This window comes from Anas platyrhynchos, chromosome 15, assembly GCF_047663525.1.
Source record: "Anas platyrhynchos isolate ZD024472 breed Pekin duck chromosome 15, IASCAAS_PekinDuck_T2T, whole genome shotgun sequence".
Classification (NCBI taxonomy): domain Eukaryota; kingdom Metazoa; phylum Chordata; class Aves; order Anseriformes; family Anatidae; genus Anas; species Anas platyrhynchos.
In genome coordinates, this window is record NC_092601.1 from 141,468 (window position 1) to 157,891 (window position 16,424).

General features: G+C 52.3%; 2 protein-coding genes across 3 annotated transcripts in view; one reads left to right on the plus strand and one right to left on the minus strand.

The window, feature by feature from the left end:
* The first annotated feature begins 1,802 nt into the window (after nt 1-1,802).
* On the plus strand, nt 1,803-16,176 carry LOC113841736 (uncharacterized). 2 transcript variants are annotated; one of them, XM_072023746.1, is made up of 13 exons: nt 1,811-3,406; nt 3,594-3,693; nt 4,453-4,503; nt 5,712-5,860; nt 6,207-6,331; nt 13,478-13,548; nt 13,691-13,819; nt 13,961-14,040; nt 14,200-14,323; nt 14,605-14,694; nt 14,781-14,885; nt 15,107-15,284; nt 16,010-16,176. In XM_072023746.1, the coding sequence occupies exons 1-13, from the start codon at nt 3,330-3,332 to the stop codon at nt 16,174-16,176; spliced, it is 1,446 nt and encodes a 481-aa protein (XP_071879847.1). In that variant the 5' UTR covers nt 1,811-3,329. The 2 variants fall into 2 exon arrangements, with proteins under 2 accessions (XP_071879846.1, XP_071879847.1); XM_072023745.1 differs by having other exon boundaries at nt 1,803-3,406; nt 15,107-16,153.
* Nucleotides 7,611-16,424, minus strand: part of LOC106020683 (adenylate cyclase 10) — a 168,434-nt gene continuing 159,620 nt past the window's right edge. The window contains 1 exon segment of the mRNA XM_072023737.1: nt 7,611-7,956. Within this exon segment, the coding sequence (XP_071879838.1) occupies nt 7,951-7,956 (6 nt within the window). The 3' untranslated portion in view covers nt 7,611-7,950.

Genomic DNA, 16,424 nt, shown 5'->3' on the forward strand with positions numbered 1-16,424 from the left:
TGTGATATCCTTGAGTGGGGGGTCGTTCTGTTTACAAAATGAAGTTCCAGCAAGAGTACATCAAATGAAATTTCACTCCAAAGTCAGAAAATAGACAAGATTCTTCTGCTTCCCGGCACTAACTTTACTAAGAGCTTAGTTAGTGTTTGCTCAAGGTAACAGCAAAGGCATGAAGAAGTTAGAGGAGGGCACTGGTAAGGGCACGTGGGAGAATGCTTTTCTCCCTCCTGTTCTCCGTGCTGATAGAAAGGGGCCTCACGAGATGCTTGCCCTAGCACAAGTTTGAATCCAGGCATCTGAAACAACTCTTGAAGACATTTTTTATTCCCCAGACCCAGCAGAGATGAAACAAGACCTAAAGCTTGATGAGACCAGCCTGGTCTGCCACAGTGATGTTTAATGTTTTTCCTCCAGGAGGCTTAAGAAAGGAAAGAGTGGAATAACTCAGGAGACCTCTGTACACATAGTTATGCATTTATTTGATGACTTCTCTGCAACAAGCACAGTGCCGTGTACTCGTGTTATTCTTTATCAGCTCTTCTTTTATCTTCACCTTGTCTCAAACAAGGGCACAGCCAGGAACAATGGACCAGGAACCCTGACCATCCTCTGGCTCCTACAAAAGCATCCCAAGTCAGTGAGACAGCAGACACTGAGAAGCACTACGTTACCTGCAGCAGGCTGCCAGCAGGGCAGAACTGGCTCGTATCAGTCACACAAGGCTGAAAAAACGCACTCAAGAAGTGAAATTCAGCAGAAGCAAGTGGCTAAACCAGAGCAAGGAAACTGCAGGAAGGAATTTTGTAGTAGTTTGAAAGTTATTTTCCTCCTACTATGGGAAGTGATCAACAATTGCTTCTAAGAAGTTAGCTGTTGGGTGTCTCTAAGGAAGCAAGCAGATGCTCAAGTGCCAGCCAAACAGGTAAGTGTGTTTAGGCTAGGAGCTCTGGTGTCAAGTCCCTACGCAGATGACTCAGGAAGGCTCAGCAGAGAAAAGGGCCACTTCCCACTTTCCCCAAACAAAAAGGGAACTCTGGAGCACACGGGTGTCAAGTACAGGTCACAACAAAACGACCTTGTTCGGCCTGAGGAATCACAGCGGGGTTGTAAAGCTGCAGACAAACAGCCTCCAGAGGGACAGCTGCCGCTTACGGTCTGCCACAGGACTCCTTGGGACTGGAAACTTGGGAGAAGACGAAGCCATCAGACTCCGGTTTACCTGAGACTTTCTGCTGCATGCTCCTTAATCTAGATGGATGAAATACGCCGAATAACTGAAGGTAAATGGCTTGCTGGTATCGGGAAAACTGCAAAAGCTGCTATTGCCGAGTCTTTGCGCACCAGAAAGTCAGGGAAGAGACATTAGGATGTGAACAAGCAGCTAGGAGCAGGATCGCCATCTCTGTCATCTAGGGCACTTCTACATGTCTCTGCTATATGAGTGCTCCAGCAAAGGCTGGCGGTCCTACAAACGAAACAGGAGTGACTCTGTGCCTCGAAGCATGGGAAAGTTCTGCAAGGAGGTGAAAAAACACAAAGAAAGAAACCAAACCAAACACACCTTACAACCTGTTTCATGAGAAGGATTCTGCTTTCGCTTCAGTGAAAACTTTACATTTAACTTCCTCATTCCTGCTCCCACAAGGAAAGCGGGCCAGCTGTTTGCCCTGCCTGACTTTGCACAGCCTTCCCTCACGTGCCACGGGCAGCTCAAGTCCTTGCAGGCTTTGACAACCGCTTCTCATGCACACTGCAACGGCAAAGTGGAGATACTGAAGTGTTGTCGACGGAAGGAAGACACAAGCACTCAATATGAGTGATCAGTATGCTTCAACTTTACTAGATAGCCCAGTCGATATATATACGGTACAAGATAATTAGGTCATACATGTTACAAAAGCTAAGCTTATGATTGATTATTGCTATATCCTGTTAGTGCAGACAGCTATAACCACAAGTTCTCTTTTTAGAGCTAACTATAGCCCCAAGGACACTGTATTCCTTGCTCCAAGGACACTGTTCTTCTATCCCTTTTACAGCTGTCAGCTGCAGGCCTTATGTTTTACGGTTAGCCCAATCTTATACTAGCGGTGTGCGGTATTTGGCAAGATCGTCCTCATCTAATTGCTTAATGTTTAGGTGACCTCTGCCCTCAAGCCATTCCTCTACACTGAAGCAGCCTCCAGCGCCTGCTTGCAAAGAGACGACACCCCAAGGGCTGCTTCCTGCTTAGTTCAGTAGACTTGAAATGAGAAGGGGGAAGAGAAAGAGCAAAACAAAACCCCAGCCTGAACCCAAAGAGCCGAGAACGCTGAGCTCGGCGGCACGGAGAGCTGAAAGCACCGCTCGGAGGCGGGGCTCGCCCTGAGAGCTGGGAGGTGCTTTGAGGTGGTTCTGCTCTGCCTTTGGGAAGAGCAGAGCTTGAGCTCTAGCTAGCTGTGTGTACAGCAGCCAATTCCTTCAGGTGATGCTGAGCGGGGATGGGAGCAGCCAGACGGAGCTGGAAATGGTGTGGATGAAATACCAGACACACAAATCGTCCCTAAGAGCAAATTCGGGCTTTCCCTAACACCATCAACCCCTTAAGGGAAGTCGTAACCACATTACACCCCCTAACTAACGTTTTTTTACTTCAGCACTAATTAACCCTGATTTTTAGCCTTGCTCTCCGAGCCCCCTCAGCACCCCCCGCGTGCACCTGCCCGCGGGGCCGCCTGAGGGGGTGGGGGGCTGGTGAACGAACCCCCCCCCAAAGCTCCCCGCCCGGGCTCGCTCGGAGGGAACCCCGCGGGAACTCACGGCCGGGGCTGCTCTCTGCCTGCTCGTCCTCCTGCCGCCGGGCTGCAGCGAGAAGAACTCGGAGCTCGAGTCCATGGCAGCCAGGGACCGCCGGCGGCTGCCGGCGCTGCGCCTCAGCACCACCATGGCGGCGCCGCAGGGCCTCCCGGAGGCGCGGCGCCCGCTGAGGCGGCCCCGCGCCGCGGCCCGCTGAGGATCCCTCCGCCTCACACGGAGCCCTCCATCCCCCTCCTCCCCCCTTTCTTCCCTCCTCGGCGCGGCTCCCTCTTCCGGCCCTCGCTGAGGGCCGGCCCTCGCCCGCTCTTTTAATTTTTTTTTTTTTTTTTTTTTGGAAGTATTTTTTAAATCTTTGCCGGCGGAGGGTTACAGGCGGGAGGCGCAGCACCGTTTGAGCCTTTTGGCGGGCGGGAAGCGGCGCGTGCCGCCCCCTCAGGCGGGCGCCGCCTCCTCACGGGCTCCGCGCCCGCCCTCAGGCGGCTCCCTCAGGAGCCCGGCCCCGTTCCCCAGCACGGGAAATCTGCCCCCGGAGCATGGCGGAGCTGGATGAGGACCGGTACCGGCCGGCGGTGCCTCCCCGAGCCGCCTGCGCCTACACCGGCTGCTACTGGTAAGGGAGGCGCCTGAAAATGGCGGCCGGCGCCTGAGTGGAGGCTGGCGGCACGCTGAAGGGGGGAGTTGAAAACGGAGCTAAAAACCCCGCAGGGAAACCTTCCCGGCCCGGTTTGGGTTGCTGGAAGTGAAGGTGAAAAGGGGATTGAAAAGAAAACGGTGCCGTCGACGGTTGTGTTTTGCAGTGAGGAAAACGTGTGGAAGCTGTGCGACTACATCAGGAGTCGGGGGGAGCGCCCTGTGGAAGAGTTCTACGCGGTTTTCATCTCCAACGAGAGGAGGATGGTGAGTGGGTGAGTTGTGCGCTCCGTGGGGGTGGTAAACCACAGGCGGGGGGAGGTGGGAGGCGCTTTAACTACCCCAGGCCTTTTAACTACAGCCTGGGGTAGGTGAGTCTTGGCCCCAGGCCCCCCTGCAGCAGCTGAGAGGCACGCAGGCAGCAGCACCTGGGAGCATGAAGAATTTCATTTGTTTCTGGCCTCCAGACCCCACGCAGTATTTGCTCAAGACATCAAGGCAACACCAGAACCTGAGAAGCAGTAAAAGGAAACAGCTCGACCTGCTGCACCAGAAGAGAGCCCTGCTCTCTCCTCTAGAAGCCCCAAGGATAAGGATACCCTCAGGGGAACAAAAGGTTCACGGCATTCTTTCCAAGCTTAAAAGAAGTTGCCCTAAAACAACAGATCAATCTTAATTAAAGGTTAAAGGTTGGGCTAGATGATCTTAAAGGTCTCTTCCAACCTGAATGTTTCTATGAATGTCCTTACCTGTCACGCTTGGATTGTGGGAAGAAGGAATCACGGTGCCCCTAAGGGCTGTGGGATGATTTTTCCCTGTCATCCATCAGGTTAGGGGGAATATTACATTATATGGTCCAGAATAGCGCCCAGTTTAATGTTTCTGAAAGATAAAACCTGGAGCAAGCTTTCTGACAGCAGCACTGACACAAGCTGATGAAATGCAGAGTTTAGCAAAGAACTTACCCAACGTGAAACTAATCTCTGTAAGTCAGGAGTGGTTTATGCCAAATTGCTTAACTTTCAGGTCCCGCTCTGGAAACAGAAGTCAGGGCATGGAGATGAGCCTGTTGTCTGGGTAAGGCCCTCTGTTCTTTCTTTGTCAGTATTTAAGTGCGTGCCTCTGTAGCTGAGGTCTGCAGGATCAGATGTGGGTAGTGTTAGATACCTCTGCTGGAATGAATTTAGGTTTATGTCCCCCCTGAGCATCAGGAAGCACTCTGTATGTGCCAGAGGTCCCTTCCGACCTCAGCCGTCCTGTAGTTCTGTATTAGTATTTATAATTCTTCTACAGCAGCCTAAATGCAACCCTTTTATTGTTCACAGGGAAATAGCAGTGAGATGGCCCATAAAACCACCAGGTGACAAAGCTTAGTTAGCATCGGTAAGAGTGCACAACAGTTCTGTGAAAATTACTGTCTGGTTTTGTTGGGGCCCGCCAGCTTTGTAGGATGTTAAATAGATGTCTTGTAACAAGCTGACAGGTGAAAATATCCATATAGGTCTGACATGGGATGGAAAAACGTGAGCAATATATGTCTTCAGGTGCCAGCTTGTATGTAAGCTCTTCCAGAGTTTTTGGCGTGTCATTTAATTTAATGTAGTTCAGTAGTTGCCACTACAGAATTCCTTTTAAAGATGTGTAGTTATGGTTATACTGTATGGGAGGGAAAAAATCAATTTTGCGTGGCAATTTGTTTCAGAAATTCTGTTTTAAAAAAAAAAAAATCTATGAATTTCTGAAATTCTGTCCTTACAGAATCATTTTCTGGAAAATTATCAGTGTGTTTATATTGTACAAAAGGCTTGGTTTAAAAAGAGGTCCAAGTGTTATCGGGATGATCTGAGAAGGAATAGGAGTTAACAACAACTATCTTCAATTTACTTTTTGGAAAACTGCAATGAATGTAAGTAACTAACACTGAAAATAATAACTGGAGTTTCTCCAACCCCCTGCCATACCCGTGTTTCCTACATGTTAAGGAATCAAAGATGTGGTATGAGGACTAGCGTACTCTTCAGGTTAGCTGCCCAGGCTGATATCAAAGAAGGCTACAAGTAATGGGGAGAATAGCAAGGCTTACCAAAAGGCACGAGGGCTGAGGCAGGCATTAGGAAACGTCTCTCCTGGTGCTGGAACATCACAGGCGTGATACCCGAGCATCAGAAAGCAGTCTCTAAAGAAGAGAAGCTGTAGCCTCAGCTTCCAGGAGGCTTTTTTTCTACTCCCTGTGCCGGTTTCTGGTTAACAACTGTTTAACTCCTGACAATTACCGTTCTTCCCAGGACTACCACGTTATCCTACTTCGTGTCTCCAGTGGGGAGCAGAACTTCACTTATGATCTTGACACAGAGCTGCCATTCCCCTGTCCTTTTGACATGTACAGCACGGAGGCCTTCAGGCTGGATGACAGCCTTCATCCTGAATTTCACAGGTGAGGACAAAAAAAATAAAGATGAAGAGCATGAATTTTATTTCATGAAGTCCAAGTTGAAGTTGTCTCTGTGGATATATACTGATAGAAGTCTTCTGTTATACTCCAAGAAACTCAATGCACTGCATTATTTTTCTAAAGCTCTTTAATTGCTGTTGTTTAATCATCAAAAGCCTTTCCTTGCTGATGTTTATTCTTAACAGCCCAGCAGCTTAGCCCAGTGTTTCTGAGTGGAGTATTTAACTAAGCCAAGGCTCCCTGGGAGGAAGAAAGGGCTCTTCTCCAGAGTGGCTAATGCAGCGTTATGTACATATATCTCTTGATACAATTGTGCATTGTTGTTTAGGAAAATCCGGATGATACGAGCAGATCTGTACCTGGAGACGTTTGCTTCGGACAGATCTCACATGAAAGATGCAGATGGGAAATGGCAGAAACCTCCTCCCTCGTACCCCTGCATTGAAACAGCAGGTGAGCTGGCAGGACTCCTTTTTCCTTTTAACAGAGTTGAATGATTCAGTCAGAGGTGGGTGCAATAAATAAATGTGCTTTTGGACATGTGCTTTGGAAGCGTATCCAGCCAGCACAGTGTGTGGGGACAAAATGGGGCTCTGCAGTGCTTGCCTTTTCCGAACATGTAAAGTGTAGCGTGCTTCCTGGCAGCTGCCACTGCTGTTATCAAACACGAACTGCTGGTCTTCAGAAACTGAGCAGAGAGTAAGAGGTATGAAATGTTGCAGTGGGGAGCTGAAACAGAGGCCAAGCAACCTGCCTAGGGTTGGAAAGGGAATTTTTAACACGGTGATTACCCCACTTTTTTTTATCACACGGCGTTTCAGCTTACTCGAACCAGGTGTTTGCCAAGCTGGCTAATGTTTGCCATGTGTTTATTCTCTCCTTTTCTTCCCAGATGGAGAGAAGTGTGGTGAAGTTTTGTTTTGGTGGAGTTTGTTGATGCTGTGCACGTTTGGTTTTGCTGCTTTTTTAATAATACAATGCTACCATGTATTTCTGTTAGAGAAGGTGGGGTCAAAGGAACATGTCTTGTGTCTAGAGCCAAGTTTATTGTGGTTTTAAGCTACAGGCAAGTTAATTCACAGTTTTTGTGTTGCTTTCTAAGAAAGTTTGGCGTTTCACTTGGGTATAAATGAGTTATGAGTGGGGGCGGGAGCACAGGTACAGCCTTGTGAAGCATTTTTAGAAATTCCAGGCTATGAAACACCTGTCTCAGCCAGCCTCCAGGTCATCCTTGGGACGTTGGTAGGTAGCTAAAGATGCAGAGACTTTGATTGCTCCCGTACTTCATTCCTTAGCCTGTACCTTGCCAGGCTGGGAGGAGCATCCCCAAGTCATCCAGTCCAGACCCTGCTCAGAGCCGGTGCAATTAGACTGAGGGGCTTTAAGACTCTGTCTGGTCTAGCCTGGAACAACTCCAGGGACGGCCATTGCACCACCTCTCTGGGCACAGTGTTCCAATATTTGATCCCAGGCATGAATTCAATACAATTCCAGTATGCAACCAGAGTTTCCTGTGTTCCCACTCGAGTGCTTTGCTTCTTGTCCTGTTGCCAGCCACCTGGAAGGCTCTGAGTGCACCTGTGGTGATGTGCTCTTGTCTGGGCAGTCACCTGGGTGTTGCAGGGGATTTGTTGATTTGTTTTGCTGCTCTTACATTGTATTTATGAATGGTTTACATTTCTTTATATGGAATAAGCGTTTGGGCAAATACAGTACCCAGGGTACACTGAACTGAATAAAGTCTTTTATTTTTATTACAAAAGAGTCAACTTCTTTTTTTTTAATAAATCAGATCAGAGGTTGACATCCCACCATAAACGTGTTGCTCTGTTGTAAACTGAGGCCACCCTTGCAGCTCCCCCCACTACCAAAACCTCGCCACATAAACCCAGCACCTGGGCGTCACTCAACAGAGCCATTGAGCTGTAGAACATCAGGTTGTCATCCCTCCAGACATGAGTTTGCTCCTTGATTAAACTACTGAGCTGGTTCCTGGTGGCTGAAATCCATGGCACGCTTCCTTTAGTGAGGCTCAGATAGGAGAATTTGCCACGTTTGGTCTAATTTCAGGATCAAGGCTGTTAAGGAGAACAGAGACAACCATTATTCAGAATGTAGAAGTTAAAAATCAGCATGAAGAAACGTTCCTTTTTCTCTTTACTCACTCTTTAGCTTGTCCTTTCCCACAGAGAAGTCCTGACTTTCTGTAGTCCATTCCTATTACAGTATTTATGTGCTGAGAGTCCCCGTGTGGTGGCTTTTTGGACTCGGTCACCCTTGAATTAGGCATTGAACAAACAGAAAAAAGTTCCTCACAGTCCCACTCTCTCCTGGCTTCTCTGTGCTGGTGGTCACTGGAAATTCTCCAGTAACCCAACACTACAACGTTTGCTACTGAAAATGTTAGGGCAAGGCCTTGACGGCCTGACATCCACGCTGGGGTCACCCTGTCCCATGGGTCGGTCCTCTCACTTCCACCAAACTATGGATGCAGTGAGCTGGGATGGGACAGAAGACCCATGTCTGTCCTGCCTCTTTCTCCTCTGCTGCTTCCTTTTTGTTAAGAATATCATTTATTCAATTCAACCTCTTTTACGTGCCTGTTTGGGACTTTAGGGGAAAAAAAAAAGCTCTATTTTTCTGACACGCATTTTCTCGGTTGATGCATTTCTGCAGGCCCATCTCGTGGAAATAAAATTTTTCAGTTGGCCAGCAGAGAGAGCAGTCAGCACGCAGCAAGCGTGCGGCCAGTTCCCTGCTGGCACGGTGTGCCAGGAGCTGTTACAGCTCAAAACAAATCATCCCACAGCAGCGCAGAGGTGATCTGTGTCTCACAGGGTTGGGGCACCGGGTTTCGTGTTGCCCTTGTCAGCCTGAGCCCCTGAGGGCATCGAGGAGCGTGCCAAGGCCTTCAAACCAAGCCTTTGGATCGAACCAGCGTTTGTAATTCCTACTGAAATGGGTGCGTGGCACTTGAGGATGTCAAACTAATCGATGTATGGATTTTGGGGGCTAAATTTAGGCACCTGGGAGGCTGCAATCCGATCTACACCATTAAGTAGAGCAGCTGGGAGGCACCGGGCTGCACTCGTATGAATCAGATTCCAGGATCAGAGCCCGGGTCGGAACATTTTGGCCTGTGGGGCCCTTCCCTGCTCGCCCGCTCGGCGTCATCCAGCCAGGACCTCATGTGTGCTGTGAAACCATCTGCTGTGAAAACGGTCAGCTCTAGGGTCTGCTTTTCCCTTGTTAGGATGAATTGGGCCGAATTTTCCCGTTTTACGGTGCCGTGAGGTTGTTTTCTCCTTTTCCCCTTGCCTTTCCAGCAAACACGGGTGGTGGGTTGAAGGACACTGCAAGGAGCAGGCAGGAGGTGTGAAAACCCCGCCGGGTCATTCCTGTAGCCCCCAGCAGCTGAGCACCTGCCTCCACCTTTTGTGGGGTTGCCCTCTTAGGGCACTTAGGATTCGCAGGCTCGGGGAATCTCAACGTGAAACCCATCTCCACGTCCGCCTGCAGTAATTTCCTGCTCAGAAATTGGAGGGAGCAAGCGCCGGTGATTTTCTTCTCCCTCCTGGCTTCCCCCGTGCTGGCCCAGCCGAGGTCAAGGTGAATGAGGCATACCCGGGGAGTGTCCGGAGGCATCCGCGCAGCTTTGCTCAGCAGCTGCCTGTGCCCTTGCCCCTGGAGCTCGGCGAAGATCTGAGCGAGGCTTTTTTGTCATCATGGTGTCAGCAGAGAAGCACTCGCTGGAAGGGCAGCCTCTCAAAGCACAGCTGCAGCAGCGGTTCTGGAAAATCTCCCCAGTTTGACCTAAGATAAACAAATATGGCAGCTGAAGCGTCCTCAATGTTTCCTTGTTCTTACAGTAGGAAATACCTTGGATGCTGAGGGCGGCTAAAACAAATCTTGCCTACTTATCTAAGGCCTCTGGCAAGTCCCTGAGTTTCTGGGGGAGCTAAGCCGCTTCCCATGCGGGAGGCACACAGAGCTCGGGTTCGTGCCGCCGAAAATCAGCACGCAAAGGACCTGAGCTGTGGACCGGTGCTCGCCAGGCCCGAGGGAGGTGGCATTGCTGGGTGTGATGAGCAGGGTGTTTCCAGCAGGCCAGATTCCTGACAATACATGACTTAAAAGCAGGAAATGCTCATTTGGCTCTCTCCAACGTCATACCTGCCTTCCCATGCAGGGCTATATCTGAAAGCCAAACACTGCAATAAGGCAGGAATCATTACATGTTACATTTTTTTTTTTTTTAACCAGCCTACACGGTAAGAATATGGTAGCTAGCTCAGCCTTCCCCTCTTCCGAGTGTGTAATTGTGGTGGCATGCTTCCCACCGCCTTGGCATGGCTGGTCGGGTGGCAGAGCAGCAGCTTCACACTCGGAGCCCTCCAGAAAAACCACTCTGCCACGGCTTTTAATGATTTAGCTGTAAAACCTCCCTCCGCTGCCATGGCTTCCGACTTGCAGAGGGGAACAAGGGTTTCCAGCCCGTGTTTATAGCTCCTGTAATCAGTAAGGCCACTTATACTGTACTCATGCACTCATCACAGAGTGTTTTGCTGTATGAAATGGTCGTGGTTATATTTATCCCTGTGCAAAAACAAAGTCATCACAAACTCGGGCGGCAACGTTCGGCGTGTTTTGCCCTTGCTGTGTGCTGCTGTTTCTTCAGCAAACGGAGCGTCTACCAGCCCGAGCCACGCTCCTAGCACAAAAACCCCAGCCTGCTGTACGTCAGGAACCCCTCTGGTGTTTTTCTCTACTTGTTTTTTTTTTTGTCTTGTGTGAAGTAAACACAACTATTTAGTAAACTTTGCTCAGCTGCTACCTCAGTACGAATATGAGGCGATGCCAGCACAGTCCACAGGGTTCCATTAGTAGAGCTGAAAGCCGAGTTTGATCCGTTCTGCCAGAGGTACTAAAAATACCTTCTAATATGCTAAGGTATGTGTCTAGCCAGAAGATGTTTTCAAACGCCTTGTTCCAGGGAGCTGCTACACAGTAAACGGAGCCCGAGCAGCTCAGTCCTGAGGTGCAGAGGAAGAAGAGAAGAGGAAGGCCAAGTGCCTCCAGCCTGGCTCTAGACCAGGGGTAGCAGCACCATGTTCCCCCCACGTTGGTCCCAGCAGCAGGGTGGGAAGAGGGGACCTGGAGGGGGTTACAGCGCCCTACCTGCTGTAATACACAATAAATGTTTGTTCATTGTCTTTTGTAAAAACAAGGAGTTCCTCTTGAGGAGCGGGAGTTGCAAAGGCTCCCTGCTGAAGTAAGGAGCTGTATAATGCTTGGCTAGACACTATGAAAATTCTTTTGCTTAATGTAACAAAAAAGAGAACCCCCTCCCCTTCTCTCCTTCTGCATCTCAGTTGCCTCTTTTGTTCAAAGACCCTGCTGCAAAGCTCATGTAACCATCTCCTGATAAGTTGTTAAACTAGTTTATCAACATCCTGCCTTCCTGTCTCACGCTGGGCCAACATGACCAAATAAAAAAAGAAGTTGGACCACAACGCCGAGGAAGACTACAGCCTTCATATTCACGACCACCAGAGGGACAGAGACGACCCCCTAGCAACAGTGCGCGCAGTCGCAGAATATACCAGGATGTGCTGCGTAATCCCGGAATTACCAAGATATAAAAAGGGATGCTGGCGGGGGTGAGGTGCGTGCCGTTGGTGGAGCCGAGACTCCGTGGCCGCCCAGCGCTGTTTTGCTTGCTGTTGCTTACTCAATACATTCCTTTCTATTATTAATGCAATGCTCTCCGAAAATTAATTAAGGGGGCAACTTACAACACTGGGGAGCTCTGCTTGGGCATGGCTGGTGCGGCTGGTGGCGAAAGTGGGGTGGCTGGCGGGCAGCCTGCGATGGCAACCGATTGCGTTGCCCTTCACGGGCACCAGGCCTTGCAGCTGCCCCTGAGCAGCTCCTCTGGGAAGGATCCAGCGCTGAAGCATCTCACAGTGCTGGGAGCTCCCTTCACATCGGCCACGCTAATGCTGAAATTCCTCCTGTCCTCCTCCCTGCCAGGAGTCCAGCCAGGTGCGGGAGCACTCCATCTGCCTCTTCCAAGCCATGGTGGAGGCTGTGCTGCGGCAAAGGAAGAAGGAAATGAAGAGGACAGTGCACAGCAGCCTCCTCCCACTCTACTTTCACATGAGAGACCAGAGTGAGAGTGTAGCAAAGGTACAGATCTCAGAGCTGAGCAGTTATGTGGGCAAGGGTGTGCTGATGCCACAGGGTTGCTCTGGGGGATCACAGAATTTCTAGGTTGGAAGAGACCTCAAGTTCATTGAGTCCAGCCTCTGATCTCTGGCTGTGATCTCTGGGATCTCTCTCATTGTGAGCTGCCTCCAATAGTGGCAGTCCCGTGGCCTTGCCTTGGCCACTGAACCCAGTGCACGCTGTCCGAGCCACGGCTGCGCTCGCGTCAGGCAGCACCCTGGGGTGTCACCAAGTGACGTCACAATGGGTGCCCACCCAGCCCAGGCGCGTGTCACAGTGGCACCCATTGTGACGTCACTTGGTGACACCCCAGGGCTCCGCCTTATAAGAGCGCAGCCGTGGCTCGGACCCTCAGTGTCGGTGCACGGCAGTGACGGACAGGGCAGGAGCACAGGGCCTTCGAGGAGTCCCCGAGCATAGCCCACGTCCCACAATGCCGCAACCGCCCGCCCGGAGGAGCCGCCGGTTTCTATTTGGGAACTCTCCCACTCCAGAGGATTTTTCTGAATCTGATGAGGAGGGAGGCATGCCCCCCAGGCAGCCCAGGCTGGCCTGGCAGGAGACCTGGTCTTCTAGGGGCAGCAACCGGCCAGCAGAGGACAGCTTGCTGGCAGTGGACAGAACCCCAGTCGAGGCCTTTTTGCCGGAAGAGGACAGCAGCCCGGCAGAGGACAGGAGACCAGCAGAGGCCATTGCTCAGGCAGCGGGCAGCAGCCAGGTAGAGGAGAGCCAGGACGACGTACAGTGGCTGGATCCCAGTGAGTCAGGGTCTTCGGGATGGGGTGGGGAGGGTTGGGGACACAGAGACCGCAGCCTGACTCCAGGACTCCTTCCCTGGGTAAAGCGGCGCTTGGGCTGACAGGGCCGAGCTTCCTCCGCAGCACCACAGAATGCCAGGACGCTTTGGGCTGGGGGGGACCTCGGCGATCACGATGCTTCCCCCCAGCCCAGGCTGCCCAAAGCCCACCCAGCCTGGCCGTGGGCAGTGCCAGGGAGGGGGCACCGCAGCCTGCGCCAAGGCCTCACTGCCCTGGGCGTGAAGGAGAGAAATCCCTGCCTGTCCGAAAGAAACCTGCCCTCTTTGAGGTTAAGGCCGTCACCCCTTGTCCTGTCGCTGCAGTCCATGATGAAGATCCTCCCCCAGCTTTCCTGGAGGCCCCTTTGGGCACGGGGAGGCCGCAGCGAGGTCCCCCCGCAGCCTTCTCCAGGCTCCACAAGCCCAGCTCCCTCAGCCTCTCTTCCCAGCGGAGCTGCTGCAGCCTCTGGGCATCCCCGCGGCCTCCCCACGTCCTTCTGGGGCTGGGGCCCTTCCTCTCCTCACCCCTGCATTCAGCCCCTCTCTGCAGCACTCTTTGCTTTCCTCCTTTCCAGGTAATATATGGAAACTGTGCAGAGACTCGGCTGTGAAATTCATCAGGGCGTATGTCAGAGGCACAAAAAAGGTAATGGCAGCCGCTTGCATCACAACTGTGCTCCTGGCGCTGCCCTCCAGGGGTCCCACACAGCCCCAGACCCCTCAAGGCTTTGGTCCTGCTGGCCGTGGGTGTCCCCCTAATGCTCTGTTGGTGTCTTTGTGGCTGCCAGGACGACGAGGAGCAGAAGATGCTGTTCCTCAGCAAAATCTGCGATCTGTGCAGATGTGTCACAGAGAGGGGTGTGCCGATGAACTTGCATGGCTTCTGCAGCAAACATAAGCTGGTGGAGAACATCATGGTGAGAGGATGAGCAGCGGGCTGGGGAAGGGGCAAGGCCCCCCGGCACCAGCCCCCTGGGAGGCGAGGGCTGGGGCAGCGCTGGCTCTGCTGCTGCTGTGTGCCGGCGGCTCCAAGGTCTCATCCTGCTTGTGCTCTGCAGGCGCTGCTGGAAAAGGAGCCCGTGGACAGCTTGCGCACAGCATTCCGGCAGAAGGCCATGGAGACTGTCGCCCTCCTCAGGTGCGTGCCCAGCCCCTGGTGGCAATGTCCTGGTGGCCCTGAAGCTGGCAGGGAGGCTGCCCGTCCCTCCCAGGGATGCCTGGCCAAGGGAGGTCCGTGTCCTCCTTCATAAGCCTCGAGGCACTGTGTCCAACAGGCTCCTCTCTCTCTCTCCTTCAGCAACACCATACCAACAGAACTGCGTGGCAATAAGGAGAGATTCCTAAACATGTGCTGCAAGAGCGTCTTCTTTCTACCTCCCGAGTCAGACATGCCAGAGACAGAAGGAGCGCTCTACGCCAAGGTATGTGCTGGGTGAGGTACCGGCACCCCCAGTCCTGCTGAGCTGCTGCCTTGCTTCCCCGTGCTGACACAACCAGAGACCAGTGCAGGGCCGGGACCCAGATTTGCTTTCCCAGCCTCACGCCTTCCCCTTCCCCGACCTGATCTTGTGCTGCAGGAGGTCTGCACGCAGCGGCTTTTTAGCCCCAAAGCCACCCCTGAACTCCCAAGGGGCTCAGAGCCAGCTCCTGGGGGTGAGGAGGGCCACAGAAATAATTCGATGCTCTTCTGTCCTCCCTGCAGACTATGGATGCCTTGGACACCATGCTGGCGGCCTTCGTACGCAACTGTCCCAACACCAGTGTCAGCATAGAGTTGGAGAATATCTTGGAGGTTTGGCATTTGCAAAGAATTTCCAAAGAATCCTCTCAGGTCACATTTGCAGACCACTGTCAACCCAGCAACTTCTCTTCTCGCAGGCGCTGCTGGACTTTGCCCTCTCCAAAGACCCAGCTGTGTGTGAGAGAGCTGTGAGAAGGATTGAGAGGCTGGGTGATTTCATCATCAGTTATTTTGTGAGCGAGGTAAGGCACAAGGAACCCTCCACACTTTCCTGCATCCCAGAGCATCCTGCCACTCAGGGGTGCCTGCGAGGCAAACCTGGATGCACGTGAGTGCCTCAGAACCGTGAATCGAGGGTCTTCGTCCCTTCTTCGCCCCTGCTCTTCCCTCCCCAGGCCGTGCTCTCTCAGGGGCTGGCTCTGCCTCCACTAAGCCCTTTGTCTCTCGTCCCTTCCTCACCCAGAACTCAGATGACTATGAAAAATACAAGCACAGCTACAATGATTCCAGAGAGCTCTACATCCCCATCCTGGGACAGCTGCTGGGCCACCTCTTCATTTTCTGCAGTGGCGATGAATCCATGAGAAACGCAGCTTTGGATGTTCTTTATCGCTTCTTCAAAATCTTAACGGAAACAAGAGGTAAGAAGTTGTGGTGGGCAGCGTCTGTCCTATCACAGACATCTCCTGTTATGTCTGCTTGTTCTCCTGAGTATTGTGAAGGATTGTTTTTGTGCTTGGTGGAGGCTGCCCACGGAATTCTGCCAGGTTCCCTGGCCTCCTCTGCTCCTCACAGCAGCTTCCCGCAGCATTCTGGCTATCGTTTTCCGCAGAAGCTAGACGCTCACCTGCCGTCCAGGAGCAGTTCTCTGCTGCTGTGCTTCCCAACCCTCCCCAGATCACCTACCACGCTGTTTTGTGGTGTCCCCCAGTCTAAGCCATCAATCGATGAGCACTTCCCAAACCGCATCTTCCCCGAGGAGTGAACAGAAGAGCCAGCTGTGCATCACCAGGGATGGTGACGCCCTCCAGAATGCTCCCTGACTGTTTGCTCCCTGCCGTCTTAAAGGCAGGTGTCAGGGGGCTTCCTGCACATCCTGACCCCGAGCAGAAGGGGGTCTGTGACACGCTGCTACCCCCACGGCACCCAACGCCATTGCTTCTCCTCCTTCTGCATCATCCCTGAGGTCCCTCTTGCTCCCAGCACTCCTCACCTTGTGCTTTACATCCCTGCCCACCACTCTCCTCGCCGTGGGTCTGAGCCTCCCTCCTCAGCCATTCCTAGTGAAAGAGCTTTTCACCATTTGGCAAGCTTGTTGGCAAAGACACTCTTCCCTACTGACTCTTTGGTGTTTCCCCCTGTTTAGAAAGCTCACAGACAAAGGACATGAAAAATTATAGGCTGCACCGCGTGATATCGAAGGATACAAGATTTCCATATTCTATAACAACAGTTCCCTGTGAAATTGCCAAGGTAATGAGCTCTGGCCTTGCTGGGGATCTTGTCCGCAGCATCAGCAGGCATCTCGTGTGAGCAAAGGGGTCCAGAACCGGTGGGGCTGGCACGGCCTCACTCGCCCTGCTGAGAGGGTTCCTCTTGTCCCCAGGCTGGGGCTATGCGAAGGCTGCTCCCCTGTGTCCCGGCAGCAGCTCCAGCCCTCCTGGCCACCAGCAAGCCCTGGTTACCTGCAGGGCCAGCACTCTGGCCCCATATGCCCCATCCTCACCCCTTCCCCCGAGGGCCCTCTCTCCAGAGCTGCCCTTGCTGCTCAGCTAAGCAGC